The sequence below is a fragment of the Prionailurus bengalensis genome, chromosome B1, assembly GCF_016509475.1.
Source record: "Prionailurus bengalensis isolate Pbe53 chromosome B1, Fcat_Pben_1.1_paternal_pri, whole genome shotgun sequence".
Lineage (NCBI taxonomy): Eukaryota > Metazoa > Chordata > Mammalia > Carnivora > Felidae > Prionailurus > Prionailurus bengalensis.
Window position 1 is genome coordinate 111,504,974 of NC_057344.1, and position 16,840 is coordinate 111,521,813.

Genomic DNA, 16,840 nt, shown 5'->3' on the forward strand with positions numbered 1-16,840 from the left:
AATAGATGAGCATGGGGGCGGGTGGGGGGGCTTAGCTATCTATGCCACATTTCATGTTTTAACAAAAAGGAAATCTGAAGCAAGATGCCTAAATACTAATGTCAGATTTGTGTGGTACACAGATGAGTATTATATTTTTTTACTTTTCTATATATTTTAACTAGTTCAGAATTAATTAAAAGAAACAAAAATAATATCTATTATTCATTATAGAAAGTGTGGAAACTACAGAAAACTAAAAGATTTAAAAAAATCTATAATAACCTCACTGCCCCCAAGAGAAAATCCTTTGTAATATTTTGGTATCATTCCTTCCAGCTTTTATCCTAGGGGTGTCTGCGTATATCAAATATATACACTGTAAGAATACATATATTTGATATATGTGCACACAATGGAATATCATTCAGCCATAAAAAAAAGAGGGAAGTCTTGCCACTTACAACAACATGGATATACCTTGAGAGCATTATGCTAAGTGAAATAAATCAGAAAGAGATAAATACTGTATGTTATCACTTACTGTAGAATCTAAAAAAAAGCTGACCTCATAGAAACAAAGAGTAGAATGGTGGTTACCATGAGCTAGGAGCTAGAAAGGTAGGAAGAGGGAGATGTTGGTCAAAGGGCATAAATTTCCAGTTATCAGATGAGTAAGTTCTGGGGATCTAATTAACAGCATGGTAATTATAGTTAATAATATCATATACTTGAAAATTGCTAAGAGAGTAGATGTTGCATGTTCTCACTATTAAAAAAGAAGTGTAATTACCTAATTATGTGATGTGATAGAGGTGTTACCTAATGCTATGGTGGTAGTCAATTTGCAATATATGAATATCAAATCAATTCATGGTTCACCTTCAGCTTATACAATTGTGTTATACTTACACAATTATGTTAAATGTCAATTATATCGCAATAAATCTGTAAAAATATGTATTTTTACGTAGTTGAAACCATACCATGTAGTTACTCTCCTGCCTTTTTTAAACTTTGCATTATAATAAACCATTTCTCTGTGTTATTACTAGCTTTGTAATCATCACTGTTGTCACAAATATTTTAATCACCAAATATTATGTGAATATACCATAATTTAATCATTTTTCTAACATTGTTTCTAGTACTAAATAATGGTCCTTTGAATAAAAAAAAATCATTTGAGAATTTTTGTACTTTGAGCATATTTTGTATTTTTGGCAAGGTTTTCACATGCCCACTGACTTAGACTCATCTGCAAACTTATGCCCTAAATAATACAAGGACTGTTTTTTTCCTTACTCTTTTTCTTCCATAAAAGATACCTTGTCTGTGTGATCATTAATCCTGCCTTTAACTATGCATTATTATTATTATTAGAGTACCTTGTACTTATTCAAAATGTTCAAATAGTGCTCCAGAACATTTTGCAAACACAGAGCATGCTCTACAAAAGCTCTAACTTGGATGGAGTGTGGATTTTATGATGCACTAACAAGATTGAAGATTCAAAATAAAAGATGGCTTATGCCCAAGGAGGAAAATTAATGAGCTATCAACAAGTCTTTCTAACATTTTTTTAAAATTTTTAATGTTTATTTATTTTTGAGAGAGAGACAGAGAGACAGAGAGAGAGAGCACGCGTGCAAGCGGGGGAGGGACAGAGAGAGGGAGACACAGAATCCAAAGCAGGCTCCAGGCTCCGAGCTGTCAGCACAGAGCACGATGCAGAGCTCAAACCCACAAACCATGAGATTATGACCTGAGCTGAAGTCAGACACTTAACCGGCTGAGCCACCCAGGTGCCCCTCAAATATATATTTTTTAAAGATTCCTTTTCAATTTAGTGCCACATACATTATGAAACCACCTAATGTTAGTCACCAAACTTACTAGATAAGTCTAATATTTGACATGCTTTATAATTTTGTGGTATAAATAATAGGTTACCATGAAGATATTTTTAGTAATTAAAAATTGTTATTTGTAGTCTATTTGATCATAGTTGTAATTCATTTACTAAGAGCACAGTATGTTGATATTTTTAAATTTTTAAATACTAATCTTTTTTTTTCTCCCTAAGGAAAAAAATGCTTTAATTTTTTTTTCTTGATTTAAATTTCTTAGGGTCATAAGCCAGTTCTGTTGAGAACCCAATACCGTTGTCACCCTGCAATCAGTGCTATCTCTAATGATCTGTTTTATGAAGGAAACCTCATGAATGGCATTTCAGAAACAGAGAGGAGCCCTTTATTGGAATGGCTCCCAACTCTGTGTTTCTATAACGTTAAAGGACTGGAGCAGGTAAATGACATTAATGAGAGTCAACATGGTTTAGTTTCCTGGTTTAATTTTATTGTTGTTGTTTATATGGTTTTCTTGGTCTTTCCACAGCCTTTCTGGGAAATATAATTTAGGCTCTGTTTCATATTCCAGATTGAAAGAGATAACAGCTTTCATAATGTGGCAGAAGCTGCTTTTACACTCAAGCTGATTCAATCACTGATTGTAAGTGGAATAGCAGGCTCGGTGATCGGGGTGATAACATTATACAAATCCCAGATGTACAAGGTTTGTATCGTATTGTGACACTTAAATATTGGGACGTTTTGTTACAATATTTGATAGTTACATTTGAGTAGTAGTTGGGTTTGGTACTTAAAAAACTTTTGGGAGTGTAACATTTTTAAAAATTCTGATTTTTGTGTGGTCTGGCTTTTTTTCTGTATAATTAAATGTAAACCTAACAAGGTTTAATTAAATTCAGTTTACAGCTGTTAGGGCAAAAATGCAAATAAACAAATTAGAGGGAAGAAAATACAGTGTATGCTTTGTGTTTTGGGCCAGATGGGATTCAATCTCTGTTTTCCAAAATGTTCTTTCATTATTATTTCATTTTATTAATAAATCAAAAGTAGATAGCAAATATTAATGTACATGTAAACCAATTACTTCTAACTAGTTTTTACTTTTTTTCTTTTTTAAAATATTTTTTATCTATTCTATTATTAATTTTCAACTCTGAATTAGTATATCTGGATGAATTCCCCAACAATAGATAAATCATCACTTTTGCTTTTGTTTCCTAATTTATATTGTCATCTAGTTATTTATGAATCATTTTAGAAACTACCAAATCTATGTGAATCATTAAAAAATGAAAATTATCCACTACTAGTTAAATAAAAATGGCTGCTGTGAATAGGTTCAGGGCTTAAGTTCTTCATGGTCTCTTCCCTGTGTGATCTCGTCTTTTCCTCCACAGCTTTGTCATTCACTCAATGCTGTGGACTTTGATCATCCTGATATCAAAGCCGTGCAGGTATCCACAGTAGATGCTTTTCAGGGAGCTGAAAAGGAGATTATTATTCTGTCCTGTGTAAGGACAAGACAAGTAGGATTTATTGATTCAGAAAAAAGAATGAATGTTGCATTGACCAGAGGAAGGAGGCATTTGTTGATCGTGGGAAATTTAGCCTGTTTGCGGAAAAATCGACTCTGGGGACGTGTGATCCAACACTGTGAAGGTAAAATATAAAAATGTCTTTAATTCAAGTGTTTTGAATTAAAAATGACTCTTGAGTTAGTGCTTGGAGTGGTTTAAGTAGGACTAGCTCTGACTTTGCCACTGTGTGAGATGACTGAAATATCGTCGTCTCACATTTTATCTCTTTTTTAGGAAGGGAAGATGGATTACAACATGCAAGCCAGTGTGAACCACAGCTGAATCATCTTCTTAAAGATTATTCTGAAAAACAAGCAGAAGAGAAACAGAAGAAAAAGAGTGAAAAAGATAAATCTCATTCACAAAAAGTCATGGCATAGATAATTTGTATTTATATGAATTCAAATTCATTTTACACTATATATTTTTTATATTTTTACTACCCCAAAATGTTATTGATAAAAAATTTATAATATTTATGTAATAAATTAACTCCAAATAAAAATTTGTTCTTCAAAAAATATACATACTTATATTAAGATAGGCAGATGTTGAACGTAATATAAAATCTTACTAATAAAAATACACTTTTTTCTAAAAATTATTATTTCTGTTTGCTAAAGGAATAAATTTTACAAAGGGTATGGAAAAGCCTTCCTGGGGAATACCAATGTTACTTCAAAAATAAGTAAATATCTCAAAAACTCATCTATTAGAACATGGCTACAAAGTTGTATCAATACACCACTGTCTGAACTACAGTTCTATCAGAATCTTTAAAAACTAAATATATATAATGCCCAGTTATAAGTAAAAACATATTCACAATAACTTTTTAGAAATATAAAAAGAAGAAGAAAAATGCAAAAAATTCACTCCTGGAGAATGCAGTGCTCAGTACCTGGCCTTGTCCAGTACCCAGTACCATACCTGGTATTGTAGGTTCTCAGTAAGTAGCCATTGGATGAATGAACAAATGAATGAATGAGAGACTACCTTTGGTTCGTTTCTTTCTCGTCTTTTTCCTGTGCATTTATTCACATGGTAGATATTGGTATATAAAATATATAATGGATTTAAATTTTTTTATTTTGAAGTATTTTTTAATATACACATATAGAAAAGTGTACAAATTACAAGTATACAGCTGAGTGAATTTTCATAAAGTGAATACATCTTTGTAATCAGCACTCAGATCACAGACGGAACATAACCAGTATCGGGAAGCCCCTTCGGTGTCCCCTCACTGCTACTACACTCTCACCCTCAGGGTAACCAATATCATAACTTTTAAAAACATAGGTTTGAGATTCATGTTATCGTGTGCAGGCTTTGGACTTTATAGAAATGTAATCACATTATGCTTCTACATGTGATTGATTAAATATTCTCACGAGCTTCATTCACATTGTTTTGAATATTGGTAGTTTTTAATATTCTCGTTCCTGTTTGATATTCCACTGTAAAAATAACTGTAATCTACTTACGTATATTACCCTTTTTTTTGCCAGTTTTATTGAGAAATAATTGACATACGTCACTGCATAGGTTTAAGGCATACAGCATGATGGCTTCATTTACATGTATTGTGAAATGATGACCACAGTAGGTTCAGCTAACGTCCATCTTCTCATATAGGTACAATAAAAAGAGGGAGAAAAAGGGAAAAATTTTTCTTGTGATGAGAATTCTTAGGTTTATTATCTTGACAACTTTCCTGTATATTGTACAGCAGTGTTAGCTGTGGTCATCACGTTGTCCATACATTCCTAGTACTTATTTATCATATAACTGGAATTTTGTGCTTTTGATCACCTTCTTCCAACTCCCCCTCCCTCTACCCTCCACTTCTAGTAACCACAAGTCTGATCTCTTTTTCTAGAAGTTTGGGGATTTTTGTTTTTAATATGCCACATATAAGTGAGATCATACAGTATTTGTCTTTCTTGGACTTACTTAATATTATGCCTTCAAGGTCCATCCATGTTTTCACAAATGGTAGGATTTCCTTGTTTTTTATGGCTAAATAACATGTGATATTCATATATGATGTACATTCATATTCATATTTACATATGATATATGTATCACAGCTTCTGCCTTTTTTAAGTAAACTCTGCACCCTTTTTGGAGTTTGAATTCATGACCCCAAGATCAAGAGTCACATGTGCCACCAACTGAGCCATCCAGGCGGCCCTATATCACAACTTCTTTATCCATTCATCCATCAATGGACACTTAGGTTGTTTCCACGTCTAAGCTGCTATGAATGGTGCAGATGACTTTTTGAGTTAGAGTTTTCATTTCCTCTGGATATATCTCCAGAAGTATATAATCGCTGGATCATATGGTAGTTCTATTTTTAATTTTTTTTTTTTTTTTTTTTTTTTTGAGGAAACTCCATGCTGTTTCCATAGTGGCTATACCAATTTACAATCCTACAAACATGCACAAGGGTTCTCTTTTCTCCATATTCACACTAACAGTTGTTGTCTTGTCTTTTTGATGATGGCTATTCCAACAGGCATGAGGTGATAGATACCTCATTGTGGTTTTAATTTGCATTTCCCTAATGACTAGTGATGTTGCGCATCTTTTCACATACCTGCTGGCCTTTCATATATCTTCTTTGGAGAAAAGACTTAGTTCTTTTGCCCATTTTTTTTAACTGATCTTAGAGGAACAACTTTCAGCCTTTTATCATTGAGTATGATATTAGCTGTGGGCCTGTCATATATAGCCTTTATAATGTTGAGATATGTTCCTCTCTGCCTAATTTATTGAGAGTTTATTGTGAATGGATATTGAATTTTGTCAAATGCTTTTTCTGCATTTATTGAGATGATTCATTTTTTTGTTCTATTGCAGGGTATCACATTGATTTGTATATATTAAACTGTCCTTGCATTCCAGGAATAAATCCAACTTGATCATGATGAATGATCCTTTTAGTGTGCATTTAAATTAGGAAAACAATGTATGAACAGAACAAGAAGTTCAACAAGGAAATAGGCACCATCTAAAACAAAAAACAAATCTAGAGTTAAAAAATACAACTGAAGAATTCAATAGAGATTTTCAAAAGTAGACTTTGCCATGTAAAAGAAAGAATTTGTTATGTAAAGGACATTGAAAGGGATATTGACAATTCTCCAGAGAAGCAAAAACTAAAAAAAAAAAAAAAGATTGAAGAAAGCCTTTGGGAATTATGAAACACAAAACAAACACTATTCACATTATGGGAATTCCAGAAGAAGAAAAAAGAACAGAAACTGTATTTAAAGCAATCAGAGAATGTGGGGAGACAAATGGACATTCAGATCTATGAGGCCCGAAGGATAAAGGATCCCAAGTAGGTCAACACAAATAGGACTACGCTGAGACACATAGTAATTAAGTTGTTAAAAGTCAAAGACAATTTTAAAAGGAGCAAGAGAAAAGAGAGAAGTTATATACCATGGAAACTCCATAAGACTATTGACCAGTTTCTCAGTAGAAACTTTTCAGGCCAGGAGAGAATGAGATGACATATTTAAAATACCAAAAGAAAATAACTGTCAACCAGAAATTCTATAGCCAGTGAAGTCCTTCAGAAACAAAGGGATAAAGAGTTTCCTGAACAAACAAGAGCTGAGGGGGGTCCTTACCACCAGACCTCCCTCCAAAGGGAGTTCTTTGAGCAAAAGTAAAAGAATGCTAATTAACATAAACACAGGTAGTGTAAATCCCACCAATAATGGTAAATATATAGTCATAGTTAGATTCTGCAACATAGTAATAATGGTACATAATTCACAATCCTAGTTTTAAAAAGGGGGGTTATGTCTCTGTTAATTTGTTTGATGGTTGCTATTCCTTGTCAAACTTCTTGTGGGTTTTTTTTCATGCATTGTTTTCCTAATTTCATTTATTTGTGTTTTCTTATAGTTCACTAAACTTTAAGAGGATTATTCTAAACTCTTTGATAATTTATAGATTTCCATTTCTTTAGGGTCAATTATTGGAGCTATATTAGCTTTCCTTGGTGGTATCGTATTTACCTGATTTTTCATGATCCTTGATTCTGTATGTTGTACCTGTACATTTGAGTAATCAGGCTCCCCTTCCAGTCTTTAAAGATTTGCTTTCGCAGAGACAGTTCTTAACCAGTCAGCTCAGTTTGGATTTCTTGGCGGTGTTGTTGGGCAGGTGGGGCATGCTATCGTCTGTTTTGGGGTGAGGTAAGGGTTTGAGCTCTGAGGATTAGGTGGGGGGTTGTGCCACTGGCAGAGAACATTTGGATAGAACGGCTGGCTCAGTCCCCTACCCAAGCGAGGCTGTAGGATGGTCTCTGGGTTGCCTGCGCAGTAGGAAAGGATCCAGGGCCCAGACAGCTCATCGCTGAGCGACCCAAATCAGGTCAGACTGTACACTGAATTCCCTGGTCAGGTGAGGCCACTGGCTCTTCTCTGCAGAGGGGAGAAGCCTGGGCTGCGCTCTGTGTTCCAGTGCCACAGTAAGCAGTGCTGTTGAATGGACTGTGTAGCATCTTGTGTATTAGGTTCCTTGGTCAGACGTACTAAAGGCTATATTCAGCAATGAGCGGAGCTGTGAATTAGATTCTCAAATGCCGTGGGAGATTCTCAGATGCTCTTTGTTGTCTTAACTCAAACCAACCCACATCCCACGTTCCCTGGATGAACAGGACCATGGCTTTGCTTGTCAAATTATTGGCTCTGCGGTCTACCTCTCAGTTTGAGTTCTGCTGGGCCATACAGTTTCCAGGAGTTGCCACAGCACTTCTGGTCAGATGGGGTCGAAAGCATTCACAGGGATGGGGCTATGTTGAAGCTCCTTTGTCTGGGTGGGAAGGGGAGAGGCTACTTCAGGCTACTTTGAAGTTTCACGGGGAGGAGCCAGAAGTTACCCTCAGTTTGGGCTGTGAATTGACCCCTCCGCTTGTGTGTAGTGTGGGAACACTCCACTCCCAGTACTGGCTTTGTTCCGGGGACAGTCAGCTCTGCCCATCCACTTCTCTGCTCTACTGCTGCTGCTGGACCACAGATTCCAGTTGTGCCAGCCCTTCTGGTCAGATGGGGCCATAAGACACTCCACAGAGGGTGGAGCTCTGATTCAGGTCCTTGGCTTGGGCCTGGGGCAAGCCAGGCTTTAGAGCTGGCAGAATTCATTTGAGGAACTAAGTCAGGCAGCTACCTGCTGAGCTCCCTGGTCAGAGTTTTGCAGGTAAGCAAAAAAACCCCTGGTTGGGATTACTTCTTGGGCTCTGCAGGTGTGAACTCAGTCTGACTGTCCTGTTTGTTGTAAGCCCCTGCCTCCTTTGTCACAGTCAGATTCCCAGTGGCTGGGCCCTGCAGATTCCCCAGCAATCTCCATGGAGTGAGATCAGAGTAGGGACTCCCTTAAAGTGACCCAATGCTGGGGATGACTGGCTATTCCTCTTGGGTCTCTTCTCACTGGAAGATCCACAGGTTCAGGGGAAACCTCTCCAAGCGGTGCTGTGCTATCTCAGGGGAGGGGCAATGTGGTCAACATGTAGTCACTTCTTACCCTTTGAAGGCAGTCTCTCCCGGTGTCTGTGATGTGGGGGTGTTTCAGCCTCATTTTTGTGTTCTAGGATTCTCTCAGTGGGTCTTATTCTTGAGTGGTGTTGTTCTGGTGTGGGGGAGCAAAGTCAGGAACAACTATGTCACCATCTTGTTGACGTCACTCCTAAATTTTTAAAAAATTGTTTGTTTGTTTGTTTGTTTGTTTGTTTGTTTGTTTAGAGAATGCGTGTGCTCATGTGCACATGAGCAGAGGAGGGGCAGAGGGAGAGGGAGAGAGAGAATCCCAAGCAGGCAGCATGGAGCTCAATGTGGGTATTGATCCCACCATCATGAGATCATGACCTGAGCCAAAATCAAGTTGGACTCTCAACCGACTGAGCCACTCAGGTGCCTACCCCCCCTCCAATTTTTTATTATGAAAAGAATACATTCTCTTTGTAGAAAATTTGTAAAATACAGCAGAGTATACAATAGAAAACAAAAAGCACCTAGGGATCCACTACCCAGATAATTGTTACAAACAACAATGTATATATGTGAATAAGTTAACCAATTTGTGGTATGATTTTAAACATTAACAAAGGAACATTTACTCATTCTATATGGAAAAATGGCAAGGGCTTGATTATAATTCATAGCAATGAAGTGTTGTCTTTATCAGTTAAAACAGAAAACCGCTTACTTGAATTATTTTAGAATAAAAAATGACCAGTCTACTTCTATAAAACTATTCTTTTATGTTTGGGAAAGAAATAAAGCCACTGAAGAAACGAAACTTGTTTCATAATTCTCCAAGCCTTGTCCCAAATGTGTTCCTGAGTTTACAGCAATTGCACGCTTAAACATTCATCCAAACTGTGAAGAAATCAGATTGTTGATTGCTCTTTGAAGGTCTTTGAAGGTCTACATTTGCTACTAGGATCCACTTTGCTACTTAATGCAAGAAAAACTGATTACCAGCAAAGAAGTTTAATAGCTGAGCTGGTGATTCCTAAAATCCTTATTTTCAAAAGTTGACTTAAAAAGAACATATATGTTTCATACTCTGCTGCCAACCCCTGTCCTTAGAAATATGCATTTCAATATTTGAGTCGTTTGTGAAAAATCACAAGTTAAAATCTGAGATTATGAAGCCCAGCTTAAAACTTCACAGTAAAATGTAACGTTTGGTATTGTTCTATGATATTGGAACAAATAGAATGTTTGATTTGGCAATGCTGCGTGCTCTTGACTATGGTTTAATTTAAAGACAGCTGTGAAATAGCTTTCTACTAATTTGATTTTTTTATATTAAATAAGAAGGAAATGGAAATTGGTGATTTACTCGACAGATATTGGACCTTGAAAATTAAATAATTGTTCTAAAAACATTAGCTTAATGCTGACTTGAAATGCCTGCTTCGTAATTAGTCATGAGTGAAATGTGTGTTTAGCTCAAGTTGTGTTTTTGGTTTATATTAGCATGACTTGATGATAGAATAAAGGAAAAATACAATACAAATATCTCTGCAAGGCCCTGAGTTCTTTTCATCCTGAAATACTAGATAGGTTAACATTTTTAACTCTTCTGTTTTATTTTTATTTTTTTAATTAAAAAAAAAATTTTAATGTTTATTTATTTTTGACAGAGCATGAGCGGGGGGAGGGGCAGAGAGAGAGGGAGACACAGAATCCGAAGCAGGCTCCAGGCTCTGAGCTGTCAGCACAGAGCCTGACGCGGGGCTTGAATCCACTGACCATGAGATCATGACCTGAGCCGAAGTCGGACGCTCAACTGACTGAGCCACCCAGGCGCCCCTAACTCTTCTGTTTTATTTAGTCTCTTTATTATTGATTTTCTCTCCTATTCTTTTCTTTCTTTCTTTCTTTCTTTCTTTCTTTCTTTCTTTTTCTTTTTTTTTTTTTTTTGTTTGTTTGTTTTTAGTTTATTTATTTATTTGGAGACATAGAGAGAATGAGTGGGGTAGGGACAGAGAGAAAGAATCCCAAGCAGGTTCCATTCTGTCAGTGCAGAGCCCGATGCGAGGCTCCATCTCATGAACTCTAAGATCATGACCTGGGCTGAAGTCAGGAGTTGGATGTTTAATCAACCAAACCACCCAGGAGCCCCTAGAGTACCTCTTTTACAACAGAAACTTTGAATATATTTATTTTATTGGCTGGATTGTAATGGATTTGTGGCTTTGGGGAATAGAAATCATTTCTTGATTCAGTTGAAGTCAGTGCATTCATTGAACATCTACTCTGTGGCTGGCCCCATATTCAATGGAAAGCAGGCTGGTTCAGTATTCGGGAACACATGTGTGCAGCTTGTCTTATTTGTCAGCCCAGGCATGGAGTACAGGTGAATTAGTTACGTACCACCTTGCGCCTATGTGGGGCAGGCTAAAGCTCTCCCTGATAGAGAAACTTGGCAGAATTGTTGAGGTAAAAATATCAGGCTTCTCTGACCATTCTTTTGGAGTGTCTATTTCTAAATAAAGCAAGAACTACCATGGCCATGATGATGTTGGGAGCTCAGATACATTGTTACCTACATTTCCAGATTCCTTACTCCTAGAGTTAGTGTCAGGCTTTGGGGTGTGAGGCAGAGGCCAGATCTTTGAAGACCAGGTAAGGCAACGAGAAGTAGAAGAGGGCTGGATGTGCATGGAGGTGGGTAACTGATGGGGAATATTCAGGGTTGACAAATTCTGAGGCATGAAAAGATACCAAGTCTCACAGATGGGGTGAGTGTGTGTGTGTGTGTCTAACCAGATGGCATCCCCAAGTAGTCTATGACTCTTTTCACGTATCATGGGCCATATCCAGTGTTTTGAATGCATAATGATGACCTTCCACATGGAGACAATCACATGAGTACAGAATCGGCATCAGACGAAGTATAATGAACAGCATTTCAGGAAAATTGCTGAGTCTAGACATTGTTGTATGAGAATTGCTTTCACGTATCAGGCATACTGTGTAAGCAAGCTGACTGAATACAAGGGGCTAAGGACAAAATAAAGAACATATTGCAAAGGGTGCTACATTCATAACTTTAGTGCCAATGGCTTTTCAAAACTTATTCTGCATTTCTAAATTAGGATCAGCACCACCACAATAGGTTCTCAGTGTTTGCACATTGAATAATATAAAATCTAGAATGTCCAGGTCGTATGTTTTCCTTTCTTCTTTTTAAACATTTTCTTCTATGTTTTTAAACAAATCAAGTTGAGCTTATTTTTCTCACCTTCTAGTATTTGTCCATATATATGCCTAATTTGTATACTTAAAGGATGAATACCTCACTTTGTATTCTGTGTTTATTCGTTATATCATATTTTCTTTTCCCTTCCTTTTGTCTAGGCTTATTTATATATTTTTGAGCAGGTAATAACATACACATGAATCAATATTCAAGAGGAACAAAAGGGAGTAGAGTGAAAAGTCTACCTCTCTGTCGTGTCCCTCAGCTACCCAGTTCTCTTCCCCAGAGTCAACCAATATTATAAGGTTCTTAAATTTCTTTCCAGAAATATTTTACTAGCATACAATAAATATTAGTGGCGTTGCCCTCTGATGGTACTCTACTATACACACTTTCTTGCACCTTGCTTTTTTTACTGAACAGTATTGTCTTCCAGTTCATGCCATGTTCATACTTTTAAACAATCACCTGAGATTTGTCATCAGCATAAATTACTCCAACATGCCACTGACCACAGCCTCTCCCTCACTTCCCCAACATGTACTCCCTGGCTTCATCATGATCTCTCATCTCCTGACTCCTTACTGTTCTGCCAACCCTATCGCATCCTTAGATCTTTTCCTGTCTGCCCAGACACCATTGTGTTAATCACACTCAACTGCCTTGGTGCATTGACTCTTCGCTGTGGGTTTTTCCAGCTGATAAAACTCTAACATCCTTTTCCATTTCTCATACCTGGGCTGCTGCTGGGTGCTCTTGAGAAAATTATACATGAAAAGATGAAAATTATACTAATATGCAAATGGGTGCCACAGCATGGCTTGATAGCTTATTTCTTTTTGTCATTGAATAATATTGCATTGTTTGGATGTACCACAATTTATTTATCTACTTACCTACTGAAGGACATCTTGGTTACCTCCAAGTATTGGCAATTATGAATAAAGCTTCTATAAACATCCATGTTCAGTTTTTTGTTTGGACAGAAGTTTTCAACTCCTTTGTTGAAACCCAACAGTGTGATTGCTGGATCATATGGTAAGAGTATATTTGGTTTTGTAAGAAACTGCCAAACTATCTTCCAAAGTGGCTGTACCAGTTTGCATTCCCACCAGCAATGAATGAGACTTCCTGTCACTCCATATCCTCACTGGCATTTGGTGTTTTTGGTGTTCTAGATTTGGGCCATTTTATAGATGTGTAGTGCTCTCGTTTTTTTAATTCACATTTCCCTGATGGCATATGGTGTGGAGCATCTCTTCATATGCTTATTTGTCATCTGTATCTTTTTTTTGGTGAGGTGTTAAGATCTGTGTACATTTTGGATACTCTTTATTAGATGTGTCTTTTGCAAATATTTTCTCCCAGTCCTGTGGCTTGTCTTCTAATTCTCTTGATCTTTTCTTTTTGTGTGTGCCCAAGTTTTTAATGAGGCACAGATTATCATTTATTTCTTTTATGGATCATGCCCTTGGTGTTGTATCAAAAAAGGCATCGCCATACCTAAAGTACTCTAGGTTTTCTCCTATGTTATTTTCTAGGAGTTTTATGGTTTTGCATTTCACATTTAGGTGATGGACCATTTTGCAGATTGTGTGGCGAGTGTCAAGTCTGTGTCTACATTCATTTTTTTGCATGTGCATGTCCAGTGGTTTCGGCATCATTTGTTGAGACTATCCTTTGCTCCATTTTATTGCCTTTGCTCCTTTGTCAAATATCAGTAGACTATATTTATAGGGGTCTATTTCTAGACTCCATTCTGCTCTGTTGTCTTTTTTTTTTTTTAACCAATACTACACTGTCTTGATTACTAAAACTTTATAGCAAGTCTTGAAGTTGGTAGCATCAATCTTTCAATTTTGTTCTTCTCCTTCAATATTGTGTTGGCTATTGTAGGTCTTATGCCTGGCCACATAAACTTTAGAATCAGTTTGTCAATATTCATAAAATAATTTGCTGGGATTTTGACTGGGGTTATATTGGATTGGCAGATCAAAGTGCAAAGAACCGATACCTTGATAATATCGAGTCCTCCTGTGTGTGAGGATGAAATACCTATTTATTTAGTTCTTTGATTTTGTTCTTCAGAGCTTTGTAATTTCCCTCAAATAGATCTTATATTTTAATAGATTTATACCTAAGTATTTCATTGAATCGGGTACTAATATAAATAGTATTGTGTTTTTAATTCCAAATTCCACTTGTTCATTGTCAACATATAGGAAAACAGTTAACATTTGTTTATTAACCTTGTAACTGGCAACCTTGCAATAATTGCTCATTAGTTTCAGGAGATTTTTGTGGACTCTTTTCTCCACAGATCAATTATATTATCTATGAACAAAGACAGTTTTATATCTTCTTTCTTAACCTCTTTGCCTTTTATTTCCTATTCTTGCCTTATTCCATTACCAAGGACTTCCAGTATGATGCTGAAAAGCAGTGGTGAGAGGGGACATCCTGCCTTGTGCCTGTTCTTAGTGGGAAAGCTTTGAATTCCTCACCATTATGTATGGAATTAGCAGTAGGTTTTTTGTAGCTAGGCTTTATCAAGTTGAGAAAGTTCCCCTCTTTTTCTAACTTACTGAGAGTTTTTATCATGTATACGTATTGGATTTTGCCAGTTGCCTCTTCTGCATCTATTGAGATGATAATGTGATTTTTCTTTCCCAGTTTTTGATGTGGTGGATTATATAAATCCCACTTGGTTGTGGCATATAATTCTGTTTTGGATTTCATTTGCCCATAATTTGTTGAGGATCTTTGCATCAATGTTCATGAGAGCTAACTGTTCTGTAGTTCTCTATCCTTGTTATATCTGACTGGTTTGGATATTAGGGTAATGCTGACCTCAAAAAAAAAAAAAAAAAGAGGGGCGCCTGGGTGGCGCAGTCGGTTAAGCGTCCGACTTCATCCAGGTCACGATCTCGCAGTCCGTGAGTTCGAGCCCTGCGTCGGGCTCTGGGCTGATGGCTCAGAGCCTGGAGCCTGTTTCCGATTCTGTGTCTCCCTCTCTCTCTGCCCCTCCCCCGTTCATGCTCTGTCTCTCTCTGTCCCAAAAATAAGTAAACGTTGAAAAAAAATTTTTTTTTAAATAAATCTCTAAAAAAAAAAAAAAAAAAGAATTCGGAAGTATCCCCTCTGCTTCTATCCTCTGGAAAGAGATTGCAGGGAATTGGATATTTGGTATAATTTCTTCCATAAATGTCTGGTAGAATCCACCAGTCAACCCATCTGGGTCTGGTACTTTCTGTTTTGGAAGGTTATTAGTTATTGATAAAATTTCTCTAAAAATATAGGTCTTTTCAGATTGTTTTTCTTCTATGAGTTTTGGCTGATTGTATCTTTCAAGGAATTGGTTCATTTCTATGGGATCAAGCCCCACTTTGGGCTCCACGATGAGCAAGGAGTCTGCTTAAAATTCTCTCCCTCTCACTCTGGCCCAAACTTGCTCTCTCTCTCTCTCTCTCTCTCTCTCTCTCTCAAAATAAATATATATACTTTAAAAAAAAGAAGTGTGTTGTTTAGTTTCCATATATTTTGGGATTCTTCAGTTATCTTTCTGTTACTGATTTCTAGTTTAATTCCACTGTGGTCTGAGAGTCAATATTGTATGATTTATATACTTTTAAATGTGTTACGGTGTTTTATGGTCCAGAATATGTTCAAGCTTGGTAAGTGTTCCATGTATGAGAGAAATGTGTATTCTGCTATTGTTGAATGAAGTAGTCTAGAGATGTCAATTATATCCAGTTCATTGATGGTGTTGTTGAATTCAACTATGTCCTTACTGATTTTCTACCTGTTGGACTGTTCATTCCTGAGAAGGGTGTTGAAGTATCTAATTATATTAGTGGATATATCTATTCCTCCTTACAGTTCTATAAGTTTTTGTCTCCCTTACGTTGATGCTCTGTTGTTAGGTGCATATATATTAAGGATTGTTATGTCTTTTGGAGAATTGATTCCTTTATCGTTATGTAATGCCCTTCTTTATCCCTGATAACGTTCATTACTTTGAAGTCTGTTTTGTCTGAAATTAGTATAGCTACTCCCACTTTCCTTTGATTAGTGTTAGGATGGTGTATTTTTATCCTTCCACTTATATTTAATCTATAATTTGTCTGTAGTCAAAGTGGTTTTCCAGTAGACAACATATAGTTGTGTTCAGTTTTCTCAGTTAGCAATAATCGTGCCTCGGATAAACCTCATTGGCTACGATACTGCCACTGCGCAAAGCTTGTGTTCTGTTTTTTGAACCACTCTGACAGACTCTGTTTTTTAATTGGTGCATTTAGAGCATTGACATTCAAAGTATTGTTGATATATTTGGATTAATATCTCCCACATTCATTATTGTTGTTGTCCTTGATCTTTATTCCTGTTTTGTCTTCTTGGCTTTTTCTACCTTTTATTGTTTCAATTGAACATTTTATATGATTACATTTTCTTTTCCTCCTTAGTGTGTCAGTTAGACTTCTTTTTTTGTTTTTGCTTTTGTTGGTTTGTTCTTACTTTTTTACTTTTTTTAGTGATTGCCTAGAGTTTGCAATATGTATTTATGACTAATCCAGACCCATTTTCAAATAACATTATACCACCTCATAGGTAGCATGAGTACCTTATAATAACAAAATAAACCTAATTGCTTTTTTCCTGTTCCTTGTATCTTTGCTT

The 16,840-nt window shown here is 36.4% G+C and overlaps 1 protein-coding gene and 1 non-coding gene across 2 annotated transcripts in view; one reads left to right on the plus strand and one right to left on the minus strand.

The window, feature by feature from the left end:
- The window catches only part of ZGRF1 (zinc finger GRF-type containing 1), a 93,172-nt gene extending 88,339 nt beyond the window's left edge, over nucleotides 1-4,833 (plus strand). The window contains 4 exon segments of the mRNA XM_043570225.1: nucleotides 2,110-2,286; nucleotides 2,419-2,553; nucleotides 3,248-3,509; nucleotides 3,662-4,833. Coding sequence (XP_043426160.1) covers nucleotides 2,110-2,286; nucleotides 2,419-2,553; nucleotides 3,248-3,509; nucleotides 3,662-3,807 — 720 coding nt within the window. The 3' untranslated portion in view covers nucleotides 3,808-4,833.
- Nucleotides 4,834-16,264: 11,431 nt separating this feature from the next.
- Nucleotides 16,265-16,404, minus strand: LOC122479328. Its single transcript, XR_006296349.1, has one exon. It is a non-coding gene; the product is annotated as a U4 spliceosomal RNA (small nuclear RNA).
- Nucleotides 16,405-16,840: the final 436 nt, after the last annotated feature.